This window comes from Saccostrea cucullata, unplaced genomic scaffold (assembly GCF_032062105.1).
Source record: "Saccostrea cucullata isolate Sc308-1 unplaced genomic scaffold, CSIRO_AGI_Scuc_v1 ctg9, whole genome shotgun sequence".
NCBI lineage: Eukaryota > Metazoa > Mollusca > Bivalvia > Ostreida > Ostreidae > Saccostrea > Saccostrea cuccullata.
Genome location: NW_026935030.1, coordinates 97,923 through 114,375, shown reverse-complemented (window position 1 = coordinate 114,375; position 16,453 = coordinate 97,923). Strand labels below are relative to the sequence as shown.

Below are 16,453 nucleotides of genomic sequence, written 5' to 3'. Positions count from 1 at the left end.
TTTGCATAGTTACACTGTGTTACCATGGCAACCATAAAATTTATTTATAGAATAATATTGCTTATACTTGTATACTTAAGATCAAACATTTTCATTGTTTTTCTTAAGTCGATGATTGAGTTTTAGCATGTAACACCTACCATTAGTGAATATGGAGTGTTTTTCAGCATATTTCAGCATTTTAGATGTATTCCAAATGTACCCTTGGTTACCACTTACTTAGAGATATATTCTAAACAGTTTCTTTACAGTATAAGTGACATCAAGGTGTCATGTTTTTGTTAGAATGGTTTGTTTGCTTTTTCTAGTTTTTATTAGGCCACAGTCAGGATTTAAAGTGGCTGAAAATCTCGATTTTTCAAATCTTTCCGGTTGTTGCCATAGCAACCGAGACACTTAGCAACGAAATTTTGTTTGATATTTGTTTCTGGTGTCAAGTACTAGGCATGGGTGAAGTTTCATCAAAATCGGTGACCATGCGTGGCAACGAAGTTTAAGTGGTTACAGAGAATGGCAATTAATTAGTGTGTCTCATACCAAAAATATTTTTCGATATGAAAACTATTTAAAATATTCCTTTAAAAAAAGTAAGAACATTTAAATATGTGGTAATTCTACTTTCAGCAGATTAAAAAATGTGTTTAATTACAGGGATTATTATTCATATAAATAGGTTCACTTTTTTCATTCATTAACTTAACAGTAATTTCAATGTCCAATTTTTTTTTATTGATTGAATGATTGTATATTGTTTAACGTCCCTCTCGAGAATTTTTCACTCACATGGAAACGTTCATACAAAGTGATGCTTTGTAATGCCAGCATTAGTCTGATTTTGAGAAAGTAATGCATTGCCGTTACGTTTAGCAATTACCTAAGCCTGTTATATTGACTCCGAAGCGCCTGCACCAGTATACCAGGAGGTATGAGATGATGTCTGTAAACTATCATACGATATCACATTTAAAGAGAAAGAGAGAAAGAGAGAGATTATTCAAAATTATTTTTAAAACGGTTTTGTAATTTTGATGCATATTTAAATTTTCTCATTTGTCTGGGTTTAAAATTATTTTCTTTTTGTAAACTTTTAAAATCTCCGGGAATGACAAAAGAAAACAAGGTATTTGCCGAAGAGATAAAATGTTTATTAAATTTTACACTGTACTTTGTACTTTCATACAAACATTCACAGTTTAAATACAACAAGCTTAATTATTGGACGAGTAAAGTACATCAAATGTACAGGGGAAACGATGGGTCCAATAAAAAAAGTTCTTGAAGGGATGTCTGTTAGTCGAAACCACCGAATTACCTTAAGAATCTCCATGAAAAATTTTGATGACATCCCTTAAAGATTCTAAAATGAGAAATAGAAACCATCGCTGCTGGGGTTGTTCCATGCGTTGCACTGTCGCATATTTTCCAAACTTATTTTTTTTTTCATTTTATTTGGTAATAATACCACATTTCATACAATCTGTTGTTCTTTAAGTGCAGAGATAGGATTTGATTTTTTTTTTTTAAAAATGCATGGAAAAACCCCAGTTGAAACCCAAAATCTCTCTATATAAGTTGGGGGGTAAATAATATGAAGACAATAAATAGTAATTGAAAATTTCATAGCATGAAAGTTCTTCGTTGATTATTATCTAAACAAATAAACCACAACACGTTTTGTTCAAACGGTGATATACAAAATCAAAAAGAGAAAAAAAACAACTGTTAAATCCTTTAACAGAGGCAAATGGGTAACTGTGCTTTAACGGAACTTACGTTTGAAACACACAAAACAGGAAAACTAATTAGGTGCTCGAGCTAAAGAAAAGCAATTAACTGACTTTATTGAATATCTAAAACTGTTTGTTGATAAAATGAAATTAAAAAAAAATTAACTACATTCGAATCCAAAACATGGCAGCATTTGATAACACCAAGAACTAAACATAAAAGACAAAACAATTCAATTGAACAAACTCTTATCTGAGACACTGAGTAACTTATAGGCTTTCAACAATAAGTATAAATTAATAAAAATATTCTCATTGAAAAAATGGTATGGCACGACAGAATTCAGAACATTTGGATGTATATGCATAAAAATGACGAGAAAATGATGCGCACAATTTAGAGATCAACATCTGCTCGTGTACCACGTGACAGTACTACTTAAATTGCTCTGAATTAAGTACATAAATCAACTGACTTAAATCCAATTTGTTCTAATTTCTTTTCATTCATGGTGAACACATCAATAAAAGAAAATAAATGTATATTCAAATTCTATTAGAAATACCAATTTCAAATTTATAACTTATATGAGGACATGAATTCACAAAATACAATTTTTCAACAAACAAATGCACCAAAATATATCAAGTCTGATGTTCAAAAGAAAACAAATTTAGCACTATATTTTCATTTGCACCAATTCTTGCCAATACATATACCAAATGCATATTTCATAGATACATTTTAATTGATAAAATATTGTGTCAATAAAAAAAAGTACATATTGTCATCTAAGACCTACTTAAAATGGGAAAAATCTTAAAAATCATTACTTTACTACTGTATTTTACAAATTGTTAAAAAAAACAAATAAACAAGGATTCAAAATATATTCACAGTTAACCGATATGGCACAATTAAGCTTATTTGAAAAGTTTCACAATATAAAAAGTTGAAACAAGCAGCACTTTTTATTACTAAGCAACATTACAATGTTACAATGCAAACAATAATAAAGCATTTCTTAGTATTTTAACTTTTTAGGAAAAACTTTCAGTTGTTAGATTCAGTAAATTTAACTAACAGTGATACCGAAATTTCGAAAAGCGTCATCAGTGTAGCATTTTATTTGCATTATAATCTTAGTCTGTATATCCTTTTTAGACTGACGGTGCAGTTCTTCTTTTCAGCGTTTTAATGTCAATTAAAACTTCGAAAAACAAATAAAACATTATGGCAAAAAACGAACAAGAATTTTGTTTTAAATTAGCGCCTGATAGTAAATGTAAACAAACTGGGGAAAACATAACACAATATTGCAAGTCACGGCAATGTATTCTTTTACATGCAAAACCTTGCTATGGCACAATATGTTCATCCTAAAACTGGATGTAAGTTGAAAAGGAATGGGCAACCAAACATCAAACACCAAATAAGGTTCCTACATATATATGTATATATATACATTCTCCCTAAAAACATGCTATATTTAGAATCATGCGTTGCACAGTCATATACTACACAAAGCCAGTATTTTATAGCTGAAAATGCTATACAATTTTAAACTACTTGTTCAAAGTGAAAAAAAATGTATGAACCTTAAGACTATTTTGAAAAGTATGAAAAAAATTAGAAAAACTTTCCTAAATCTAACAAACTAAATAATTTCTTCATCTAATTTCTAAAAAGCAATGGCACAATATACAGAAAATAAAGATAAACCATTTCTTGACTTTATGTATTTGCAGCGTATTACCAACAATAAAATCAAAATACGTTTGAAATTTCAAAGCTGCCGGTAATAAATATTTTAACATTTTTCGTCTCTCTTACAAAGTCATTGTTTTCAATGGCTGTAATGCTAACGTTTTTTCATTAATCCAAGTCTAAAGGACACAATAGGCACTGGGTATTATAAATCAAGAATATAGCGGACATAGGTCAGATGGACTTGGGCACCAAATATTTGCTGCAATGTAAGTGTATTGCTGCCTCAGTTTCTTTTTCACTGCAGTCTTTTAGTATCCTGTTACCGTTCTGCCGTCTATAACCCTCATGAGCTCTGAAATAATAAGTTCACTCCTCCGATGTAATACCTTCTCTATATGATCACAATAGTCAAGCTGTATTTCCATTCTCCGTATTGAAAGCCCTTGGCAATAATTTGTTACAGTGTCAAATATGGCAGCCATTTCAAAACATAAAAAATGTGTCTTAAAATCTACTTTGTGAAGTTTTTGAAACTATATCAATGTACCGATAAAATTGGTACCAATCGCCATTCAACAGTTACATGCCATTTTCGTAAACAACTAAACCGGGATTTTCTTTCCAAAAATATACATTAAAATGAAAATTAAATGCAGTTTAAAGTCACACTGCAGACTTCTTCCAAGCAAATATGTTTTTCTATAAAAAGTGTACCATTGCAATCCACAACCCTTTTCAGCACAAAAAAAATTACAACAAAAATATACTCTATCTGGATGAAAACAATATCGGAGAAAGGAATACATACACATTACAAGGATAAAGAGAAAATTTTCGCCAGAATTAACATTCTCATAATGAAGCACCAATAATTACCAATAAGATAGACATCATTGTAGAATACACACAAATATAATAAAACACCTAAGTGAAAAGCGATCATTCGTCTCTGACATCAAGTACCCTGCTTCACGTGGTACACAAATATTATGGCAAAATTTTATGACTAAAACCATACGATGGTCTTCTGTATGAAAATGATAATCACCGGGATATAAATCGTTTATGTAAAAGCATATGTCAAAGCCGAGTCGTCTAAGCAATATTGTTCAGTCCTAGTATTGCCAATTAATCATTTTTACTAAGTCGTACAAGAAATTTGATAATATAAAAACAGAGAGCGAGTATTCGATACAAAGTTTGTTTGCCACACTAGAAGAGCAAAAATGACGAATTCCTATTGAGCAACAGAATTCGTTAAAACGAGGGAATTGGGCGAGTCATGCAATCCTGACGTGGCAACGGAGTTTGAATTATCCGAGTCCATATCTTGACGCCCAAAGCCTTGCATCCCTGAGCCTTTTTCGACACACTTCCGCATGTGCTTTTCTAGGGTGCTCGCAACGGAGAAAGGCATACCACAAAACTTGCATCTATAGACATCTTTTCCTATTCTTCCGTGAGTCTTCATATGACGAGTGAGCTTGCTCGATTGTGCGCATGCATAATTACATAATTCGCACTTGTAGGGCTTTTCTCCAGTATGAGAACGACGGTGAACGGTCAGATTACTGCAATTTTTAAAGATCTTTCCACAGTACTCACACGTATCATTTCGTGTCCTGTCTCTTCTTGGGCTGGCGGACGGTATACCATTTGAATCCAATGTGGTGTTGCTGGACGACGCTGGTTTGGGGATTCCGCCTTGAACTGTGAGCGACTTCAAGGCACTTTCATGATTCGGGCTGTTGTAGCCATTGTGATTCGGATCTCTGGCCTCATACCGAAAGTTATTCAAGTTGTTCAATGAAGGGATGAGTGGGAAAAATTCATGCGGTTGTTGACCATGGTACTGCCATATTGGTGAAAATACGTTTTCCATACCGCTAACGCTGTTAATCAAAGGTCCGTCGTTTGTTTCGTTTTTGTTTCCTTTGGATGTTTCTTGCTCAGAGACGGACGATGGACGGCTATTTCTATCTTTCGACTCTTCTTTTATTCCACTAACACTGTTTCCGTTAGTGAGCGAATCCTCCCGTGCATCGTTTGGCGAAGACACTTCTTTCTTGATATTCAGATCTGTATTTTCAGCGAGAGCTTGTCTGAAGGCTTCGTTGTAAACGTGTAAATTACGAAGTCCACTTGACTTCATAACCTCTGTCAACAAAGAGGTACCAGAACTGACGTAAGACTCTGCTAGCTTTCTTTCTGAGTCAGTAGGAGATTGATCTGAATTTTGTAGAAGCTTTGCCGCTAACAAGCCACCTTTGCTTTCGCTATTTTTTTTCTCGTCACCCGAGCCCTCATTTATCTCAGGATTTTCTTCTTCTTCCATTTCTTCCATTTCTTCTTCCTCCTCCTCTTCTTCTTCTTCCTCTTCTTCGTCGTCATATTCATCTTTTTCGTCAAACTTTTTATTTTCGGGTGTGCTGCTTCCAGAACCAATGCTGCCTTCGTTTGAAACATTGGACACAGGCGATTTCATGTGAGTTTTCATATGACGTTTGAGCTTGCTTTGTTGGGTACATGCGTGTGGACATAAACGACATTTGAAAGGCTTTTCTCCGGTGTGAGAACGGCGATGTACAATCAAATTGCTCTGAAATCGAAAAGACTTGCCGCAAAACTCGCATGATTTCATTTTGTTTGGTGGGGTCAAACTTCCAGATCCATGCTCTTTCTTTGTATCTGTCGGCGTTGTGTTCGTAGATGTTGTCAGAGGGGTAAATATATTACAAACTGATCTTGCCTGAGAATAAGGAGGTGTTTGCCTGCGAACCGGTGAAGTTGGACCTCTTGCTAATTCTTTTAATCTTTCTGAGTAAAAGGAGTCTTCTATCCCTATCGAAGAAGGTCTTTGTCTGTCATAAATATTACTTAATGCAGAAGGGAAAGGCCGACCTGCATCAAAAATAGCTGGAGGAAACCCTAATATGCTTCTCTGTTGTAAATGTAGAGCCTCACTAACTGGGATGGCAGGGAAGTCTGTACCTGGTACTCTTGGAAAAAGAGGACCTGGAGATAAAGAAGGACGATCAAAAGGTGGAAATCTAAAATTGAGAAAAGGATTTTGTGGCGATTGTCGATGAGGACCATGTCCACTCTCTACGCTTCCTGAACTTGGAGTAGAGGGAGCCCTATGAATTTCGTGAGGCAGCTGTTGTAATGAGCTGTCGCGGTCTTTCACTTCATGATCTTTGTTATCCCGCTGACTATTAGGATTTCGAGGAGGATGTGGCGAATTTCGATTTTGCGACAATTTTTCGCCTGAGGAGTTCTGGGTACGAGCTTGTTTTGGGGGTGTCGGGCACGATGTAAAATCTGAATATATTTTCATTCCATGGTCTCTCTGAACGTGTTGGAGAAGAACCCAAGATGAATCAAACGTGCCCCTACACTTTTCACAAAGGAAGCTCGTCGGTTCTGTAAAGGAAAAGAGTATTTTATTAAAACTTTAGAAATATATTTTTGAGGAAAATCATGAATTCTTTTCGGAATTATTTATTCCATCCGGAAATAATTGAAAACATGTTTTATTTCACTTTGAACAGTTCTTCATATAAATGTTAAATGTCTGGTAAGTTTATTCATGCAATGTATGGGCATGACCATTTCACTTGTCGGGACGAACAAAGAAATATTTAAGAATGTCTAGTTTGCATAATGACTTAAAACAGTTCCAATCACTGATTTTATCAAATAGCCTTTCCTATAAAGCCGGCACAATGCCCTTCTACCGTACAGGCGCGTTCAGGACATTGAATTCAGTGATGTATTCATCGTTTTAAATGTCCGTGGGATCTTTTATGATCAAGAGAATGATATAACAAACAAAGGACCTGAAAAACATCACCTTTCGCGTTCTCCAAGATGACACTATTTAAATAAATGACAATTGGTTATTTGAACAACACGTGACGGGAATGACATAATGGCTGAAATCGCGAAAGACGATATGGCGTATTGCACAATACAAGAGCGACGGAAAGGGGGTGAAAGCCTCGGCATAACCTCTAGCCATTGTGTAATCTACTTTTTTTTCAGCTGTCCGAGGCTGAAGTATAAAATTTTCTTTATAACAACAGTTACTGTGACACAACTAGTTTACATATCGCCAGCTGTTCCTGGACAGTTTGCATCTCATTTTACGAAACCTTAATCTCAAATTTTAAGAATTTTAAAACAAGTTAGAGACGAAAGGTCAAAGTCCGCTGTGAAAAAAGAAAGAGAATTCAATACACTTTTATCAATATATAGATTTCGATTACTTTCCCCTTTCAATTTTGTTGATTTGTGTTCAAAGAATTAATTTATAAATATTATACCCTAAGTAATTCGCCTCTTAACTATATTTTCTTTATGTTTAAAACGTTAAAAAATTTCTCAGAAAAAAAACAACACATTAGATTTACTATCAACAAATCAATACTTTGTAACATGTTGTACTTGGGCAAACTCTATAGCATGAAATTGGAATATTTAAATATGAAAATAAACATTCCCAAAGTGGCTTATCAACTAAAAAGGGGTTGCTTTTGATTCGGTTGGCTGATTTCCACATAAGTGAAGAGATCGCTTGAATGACCAACACACAATCGATTTTTCAAAAACTTCTTTCCGCCTATATCTTGCTGTTAAAACAATTTACTCATCTCCGACAGTATTAATGATTCTATAACATTGGTACTACAATCTGTAATTTATCAAATTGTTAATGCTTCTTTGACGACTTGACCAACAAAGCGCGTATTCAAAATCTAAGTGACGCTTTCCATAACCAATTGAATGGTCAGCGCAAATGGTAATTATATTTACTCATCCATCAACATTGCCTTCTCAATTGAAAAGTCCCTATCAGCTTAGACCGGTAGTTAACCGGACGAAGGGGGTTCTATGATAGAGAGCAAGACTGAATTCTGAATCCAAACCGGAAACAAAATTGACTTTCTTTTCTTGTGCTACCAAAACTTTTGACTATCAGAAAGATTACTAATAAGGAAGAAGAAACACTAAAAGAAGTAGTAGAAAAATTTAAACACATCCAGTGTTTGCAGCTAAATTACTTACTATGCATAGGATTGAAAATGGAATCAACTAACAAACAATTTTAATTTATGCCTCTCTAGCGCTAGATCATCTACAAGGCCATTTATCCTAACGTTCTTTTGTTCACTTCAATTTAAATTGTATTTGATGCTAGGAACATGTGTTTTCTTCATTGGTTATGTCGGCAATCTGGTCACTGGCGGCCAATGCCACATGATGAACCTTTCCGTACACCGCAAGGCTAAGGGAGTAGTAAACAGTCTTCTGGTGGATACATTAAAACGGGGGAAATGACCAAATACAAGTCTGTTCTAGCTACATGGGGGACGATGTAAGTTAGCCAGGGGAGACCAGGGCCATTGAACTTTGTTTTTTTCCGGATGTGGACGTATAATGACCTGTAACAGTAAATCACTTGATTTTTAATGCTTTGGTGAGCGGAGATACTGCGAGCTTTTTAGCACAAATTAAAGACGCTTTAATGTCTGGCTGGGTTGCAATATCTTAAGAAGATTAAATGACAAATTCAACCGTTGCCATGGAATTATGTAACGGAAGCTGCAAAAGACAGGCCGTTTATACAGATAATTAGAGCGGACTTGGAAATAATATTATGTGTTGAATTTTTAACCATACGAGTTACTTCCCTTACAACGAAATATTTTATTTTAAAACCAAACAATACCTTGCATCTGTACATTTAATTTTATCAAGTACTTTACGTTTATTAACAAAAAACATAAAACACTAAACTCTCCCTGCTAATGATTCCATTAATGTACCAAAAGGAAGATCGCAGAAGATCAACTACTTGAACGTTGGCCAATAAAGGGGTCAGTAACCTTGTAAGTGTAACACACTAGAATCACCTTTACATAAACAAACTATATTCAATAGGTCAGGCAAACAATTGGCCACTATGACATGATTATGAGAGGACACTAGACAAAGACTGAGAGTTAAGTAATTGTGATAGCAGGTAGATAAAAAGTACATAGTGGGAAAAAAGATGCAATCTTTATCGTTGCTTATACTCTTTATAATGTGCAATTTCGTAGATTAATGAAAGAGGAATCCCGTTTGGAATTATTTTCTGTGCGTCACCGGACGGTAAGATCTCTTATTAGTGAAATTATCCCAACGCCGTAACAATCTGCCGATCAAAGACAAATACCACGACCTGATGAAATAAGTTCTCCGGACATGAAAAGAAGTTCATTAGTCACATTGATTCCCAGCCTATTTGCATCAAAAAGATCCTTCTGATTCAAAACTATCTCGTCCGGGGTCTTTTTTTCCGTATAGCTCGTCTAGGCCTTTTTTCTATTGTCCAGTCAACTCAGACCTTGTCATTCGTCTTATCATTAAAGAAATAAACTTAATCAGTTTCATTGAAGGGACCACGAAAGGCAGATATACCGAAATATCTAGTCATTAAAATTGACTACATTCTATGCACACAGAAGAAGTGAAAGCCTCTGATTACTGGTTTTGTCATGTAATCACATAGATATGACCTTTGATTTATTAACATATCATCAATAACATCCTCCTAATAAACTGAAACTGTCTATCTGATGTGATGACTTCAAACTGCTTCAAATTAAAACGTTTAAAGTATAAGCCAAAATCAAGGAAACAAGAGAATGAGAAGATGGGCACATCTTTATATGAGAGTATTAGGTCAAGATTCCATTCTTTTTGCTGCAACACTGAAGAATAATCTCGATATATCAAAGAAAGCGACAGTAGATGACAAATATAAAACATCTATTACAGGAATACGACTGCATTGTAGTCAATAAGCGATGTATGTATAATTTATTCATGGTATTAATATCACTCAAACCATTTTAGTGTTGGTCAATAACAGAAACCCAGAGTAGAAAAAATGACACCGTTTAGATCGTTATATGACATTTACTATCTAATCAATGATGCTACACCGGCAATATGAGACCCAAGAGGATATAACACAAACAATGGCCAGTATAGCGGTCGATGGGGCTTTTGTAATCATCAAAACTCCGAAATGCAAAATTGAAGTCCTTCATTAGTTAGATATCGGTCACTCTGAGTGCGAACTAGATCTAGCCGGAGAGCGTAGGCAAACGTCTTGCTTCCGTTGTCGCGGATATTGAAAAACGTTACATTATCGTAACGATAATTGGAAGGGTTTGTGTCATTGTACTTTGTTTGTGATCATCATGGCCAGCCACTGATTGATCTGGGTCACTTTGAAGCTTTGTCCTGGATGCACTAACTCTTTACAAGGGTTTCCTGATCGGGTCGCTTTGTACGTATTGTTTCTAATGAACCATGTGCATCCTCAGCTTCCTTTTTTGTTATCATTGTTCTTTGTCATCACCAACCTCTATCATATGTATCATCATAAAATGTGCAAATAAACCAGCGACTACTAATCACTAATTACTGAAACAACTGCCTTTGTTCGACTTTTCTGAACGTTTTTTTTCCCTCTTAACATTGAAAAGCGTTTTAGAACATCTTTACTTTTCAAGTATTAGGAAAGTAGATTTCCATAAAATAAAGCGACAGTTTTTTTTATTGATTTTGCCACAGGTATTGGACATAAGGTCCCCTGGTACCGTATTTTATTAAGCATGCAACTGGCTGCAATGCTAAAGCCAATGCCTACCGGATACACACAGAGCTACCCCTGGTATATTGGGTGTTACTATGGCGACAGACGACCATGTGTCGTATGTCAGCCAGCTATCTTCATAGATTTCTGAGTGAAAAGCGTAGAACTTACTCCCTAGAATTGTTTCTGATGGGGGATAAAAATGGATTAAGAAGTAGAGAGATGACCATAAGACAATAAACTTAAAGTACAATGAACTTGAGGCGGGCTTTAGTACAGCAAGATAAAAGTCTGTGTTTATAGACTGGTGTCGCGTTACGTGTGTCCTAGGTGTGATTTAAGGCTATTGTAAAAGGAGGACAAACACCATAAAACCAAAATTACATAATACTGCTTGGTACACAAAACATTTCATTTTCTTTCAAGACACATGACCTTACAGGACTTGTTCCTTCTTTTTTTTCCCTCCTGTATGCATTGTCCGATTAATAGTATTTACCGAAGTTCGATTTACATTACCCATTTAATATCATCAATAAGCTTATGCAATTTTGCTTCCATTTTACCAATTCTAATCAGCAATATTTTTTGTTTATAAGGATCGACCTTGTCCTCAAAATACCTCTAATCAATAGTTCGGACGGAACCATCTGCTGTCCGGTGCGTAATGGGGTCTGGTAACAACGGAATTAGGTGACCTTTATTGACCATGTGACCTAGATTGACCAGCCCTAGGAAGCGTGCAATATCGACGCTGTTAACAGCTGGTTACTGTTAATATCTCATCAGTTCTACCTCGATTTCAAAGACAAATAAAATGAATAATGAATTTACTGTTTCAAATTTCAAAAAGGCTGTTTATAAATGAAAAAAAAGAAACTGTATCTTTTCTATCAATTACAATAATGAAATGTATTGCTGCTTTTCCCGTTCATTATTTTTTAACAACTAACACGTCGCAAGAATGACATTGGAAAAAAAAAAACTAACAAGCAATTATCGTAATGGTCACGAGAAAACTCGGATCGAATTCTCCTAAATAGAAAGAAGACTTGCTCAAGACCATAAAATCCTGCATATATTTACCACTTGAGAATACCTCTGCAGTAATCTCATGGTAAACCAGAATGGGCAAGTCCAGGGTTAAAGTTCCTGAGCATCGATTGAAAAATTAACAAAGCAGATCCGGGAACCTACTGGTGACGTAATACATGATTTGTCATGATCCAAGCAACGTGGGCTACTCCTGGCCGCAAGCTGACCTAGAATGCAAAATGACGGCTTTTGCATAAAATTTATGCACCACTGGTTTTTTTTAAAGTAAATTTATTTCAACAGCATTCGATTTTTAGATTACTGTTACGCTTTGCAATAATTCACGAAAGTAATGACCATCTCGTTACAGTTTTCCTGTTTTTAAATTTGCTAAAAAGTATCAAATACTGATTTGAATTACTGCTTGTCGAAATAAACAAATTGTTTGAAACACAAAAGCGTCAATTTAATTATTTATTTTCTTTTCATTTTTTACTTGGTCATTTCAAGAAAAGGATATTTAGAAACCTTTTTAAAAATCAATACAAATATGCTAATTACATAAGGAATGAGAGAAATTGCTTTCTGGTCATAGTGAAGATACTGATGTACAGATATGTGTCTTCGCCAAAAATCAATATTCATTTCATTAAACAACTAAAAAGGTATTATCACTCAATATCCCGGATGTAACAGGAAAAGGACTACATAAAAAAAAAGATTCTTTGTCATAAATGCCCATCAAAATATGACAGTAAAGTAGATGTAAAAGTCGTTTACTGTTTTCTTATAGCAAATATAAGAAGAAAATGGTCAAATTTAATAAAAGTATTCATTTTTTAATTTGAACAAAGCAGTTTCGGGAATCTACTGGCCGCAAGGTGAGCTAGAATGCAAACTTACCAGTATATACGGGAGTACTAGTATATAAATATAAAAATGGGTGAGAAGGTCAATGTAACTCAACTTTCAAAATTCACTTGTCATAATGGATAACTGATTTCAATTACTTGACTTTTAAATCAAATCGAAGAATATCCAAACACCATAATAACCCCTTCCCTGCAATGGTGACAAATCTTACTTCTACTGTTTAGAGAAAACGACTCAGAGAAGTAACAGAAAATCCCAGTACTGATTTTATAATGTAATCAAGAGGATGCTAAGAATGGAGATCGCTGCAACAAGAAAAAGAAATAGTAACGGGGGTCTGAAGGCATGCGCAATTTTGCCAGCTATCTTGTGATTATGAAGGAAATATGCAGCAGCTAATAGCATTCTTTGACTTTTCCTTGAATGTCGTTTTTACATGAACTTCGATTAGATTACTACAAAATAATTGCTCGAGTAATTCCTTATACAGAAAGCTCCCGAGAGCGAAGTGCTGTTTACGCGAAGAAGTTCAATGAGGATATATTGCTTCGAAGACGAAATAGCTTCATAACGTAACAAATGGCTCGTCAGTGTTCCCCATTGTTCAATGAAAAGTGTTACTCTTGCTGCGGGGATTGACTGATGCATGTTCGCATCTTTTCTGGAATAACAACCTCGCACAAATTTATGTTCTGATGAGCAAAGTAACGTAGAGCAGTTAAATAAAACATTTCTGGGTGTTCTTGAAAATTTTGTCGTTAACGTATATTTTGGCTATTAATTTTTGGCTTTCAAAATATCCTTCCTGCAACAGTCAGATGTGTGAAAATGTATGCACAGGAAGCCTTGCCTGTAAGAGTTTGAAAACGTGAAGTCAAAATGGCAGTGACCAAGAATCTCTCTTTGCCAAGTTTTCTACCACAGATGCGTTGTTTTATGATAAGTGGATGCTTCTGGACGGCAAATTATATAACATTCCCATGCACTTACTTCAGCAGGTGTAGAAAAATGCCCGTATGACATAACCCATAAAGACCAGTCTATATTAGCACAAACATCTGCAATCTCTAAATGAAAAAAGAAATAGTTATGCAGGTCGCGGTCGCCCCTTTGTGATGACTCATACGAAACATGTACCTTTCTATATGTATTTACAGTAAAAGGACTGAATATTACAAAGAAAATATGCAATTTGATAAGCAAACAGAATAGGTTCCTTGACCATGTTAAATTATATGATACAATCCAACGAAGGAGATTCGAAACGTACGAGGTTTGACCTTTATATAAGTATAAGCGAGGGAAGTATGATAACATCATCTCAATGTTGCAGTGGGGCGAGATGTTTTACATCCATTTGATATGATGATTGGAAAGTGCACAATTGATAGGGTTTGTTTACTAAAAGACGTCGTTTTTGCCAAGAAAAATATATGAACGTTAAATAACACTCAAAAGAAATATTTGCTAAAAGACATGATGGAAAAAACCTCCGTCCTTGCAACAAAACCAAGTGAAAGTTTCGAAAATTTCAGCGCAGAATTCCTAATCTTGTTAACAAATGCATATATGACTTTTAAGAGATAATACATGTACATTGTAGTGATTTGTTTCTGTGTGTACACATATTTCAGAATTATGGAACCGCATGCTAGACATTTAACTGATGTACAAATACATTTCTTTAAACTGTCTTCTAAATGCATAATTATGCTAATTTTCACTCTAAAAGGCGACTTTGATTTCACTTTTTAGTATAATGATTGATTGATCGAGATGATAAGGCGTAATGCGGTTTTACGATTTTCTTTTGTGACAGTTATTGGTGTGAACTTAACAGGACATATTAGTTTTAATACCATAAATACTTTCATATTTAGTAACTAAGTCCTCTAAACATTTGGTTTTCAAGATGAAATTTAAATAAGATAGCCAATGGAGACTATAATGCATCAAGATGAATACAGAACATATTGATAACACAAATGACTGGAATAACCTGAAAAACTGTCGTTATGTCGAGACTATATTCAAATGACCTGGCGATTGCATGTTGTATATACAAGGATTTCCTTCCATGATATAAGTAATAATGAGTGATATTCTAACCACAAGTTGACAACTGAAGCGAATCCTACAGAAAACATAGATGTCATCAATCATCGCTCGGGTCACAGATGTCCGGGTCGCACCGCCCCTGGTCATCCTAATCACCTGAACGCTTTGTACAAATGACGTGACCACGAATCAGAAGCTTGTCATTTCCAAGTAAAAATGTGTATTAAACCTAATTTTATTTTGAATATTAAACAAAAAGTAGCTTATTGCGGTCAGCTAAATACTAGTAAACATTCTTCCCTTCCAGAAGTTTTGGAAGACACTTTGTTTTATTTTTACTCGCACCTTTCTTTGCCAGTCAGTACATTAACATTTGTACGAACATAACAAATCCATTCTCTCACTTTCAATCCTCGCTTTTATTAAGATTGGGAAAAGAAACGCAAAACGTTGTTTCTGAACATTTGTGTACCACACATCAGCAGTTCATTCCGCCCTAACACCGCGGGATCACAATGTTTTATAGATTGGTTGTATGCCAACATATTTTTCCTCGCAAAACGGCATACTGACCCAAACGATTTATTTCTTTTTCTTGATTGATTATCATCTTTCTTAAATCAGGCAAGAGATACCATACGTATACCAAAGACTTGATCTGTTTTGGTTTTAATTAATCTTGGCACAGCCTGGTCATTGGCAATATGGTCTGCCATGTGCTCTGGGTGTCTTGCTTCGTATCAAAATAGCCATTAATTTTTTAGTTCACCTTCAAACAGCACATACAGTATTACTTTCGATTCCTATCATTTTATCTGTTTTTATTTCATTTAAAAACAATCATGTTTTAAATTTCTCTTTTGAATTTACAAAGCAGAAGATTTGAATAAACATTTAATTTATCAATAAGAGATTGTAAATGTGTTTGTAGTATTTAAAATTTAATTTTTAAACATAAAAAGGAAAACATTTTAAAAATCATATCAATTTTGTATTTTTTCACACTTAAACAAATTCCAAATTCTGACTTAAGCTTATACACCGGGACTGTTTACCGATCACTTTGTAACTCTCATTTGGCTAATTGTGTTATAACTTTCAGTTTACATAGTTATCCATTGCATCATGGATAAAAAAACTAAAATCATAACACATATTATTACAGAGTGGGTGTAGACATTTATTTGTTTTAAAGTATAAATATTTTTTTTATTTGTTTATTCATTTTTTGCGGGAGTAAGCTAAATGATGTAAAAGACGAAAAATATCTCTTTTTTATGTTCACATCAAAATCAATATCATTTAGTACAGTAAGTAGGTACCAGTATAGTTTTAAAATATTCATTAAAACCCTACACCAACATCAACTGTCTGAATCTCCTTATTAATCGATGTGGA

At 34.6% G+C, this 16,453-nt stretch overlaps 1 protein-coding gene across 1 annotated transcript in view; it reads right to left on the bottom strand.

Moving 5' to 3' along the window:
- Positions 1-1,123: 1,123 nt before the first annotated feature.
- The window catches only part of LOC134241714 (B-cell lymphoma/leukemia 11A-like), a 38,088-nt gene continuing 22,758 nt past the window's right edge, over positions 1,124-16,453 (bottom strand). Inside the window, exon 3 of the mRNA XM_062723734.1 lies at positions 1,124-6,861. Within this exon, the coding sequence (XP_062579718.1) occupies positions 4,676-6,861 (2,186 nt within the window). The 3' untranslated portion in view covers positions 1,124-4,675. The remainder of the gene's footprint in view (positions 6,862-16,453) is intronic.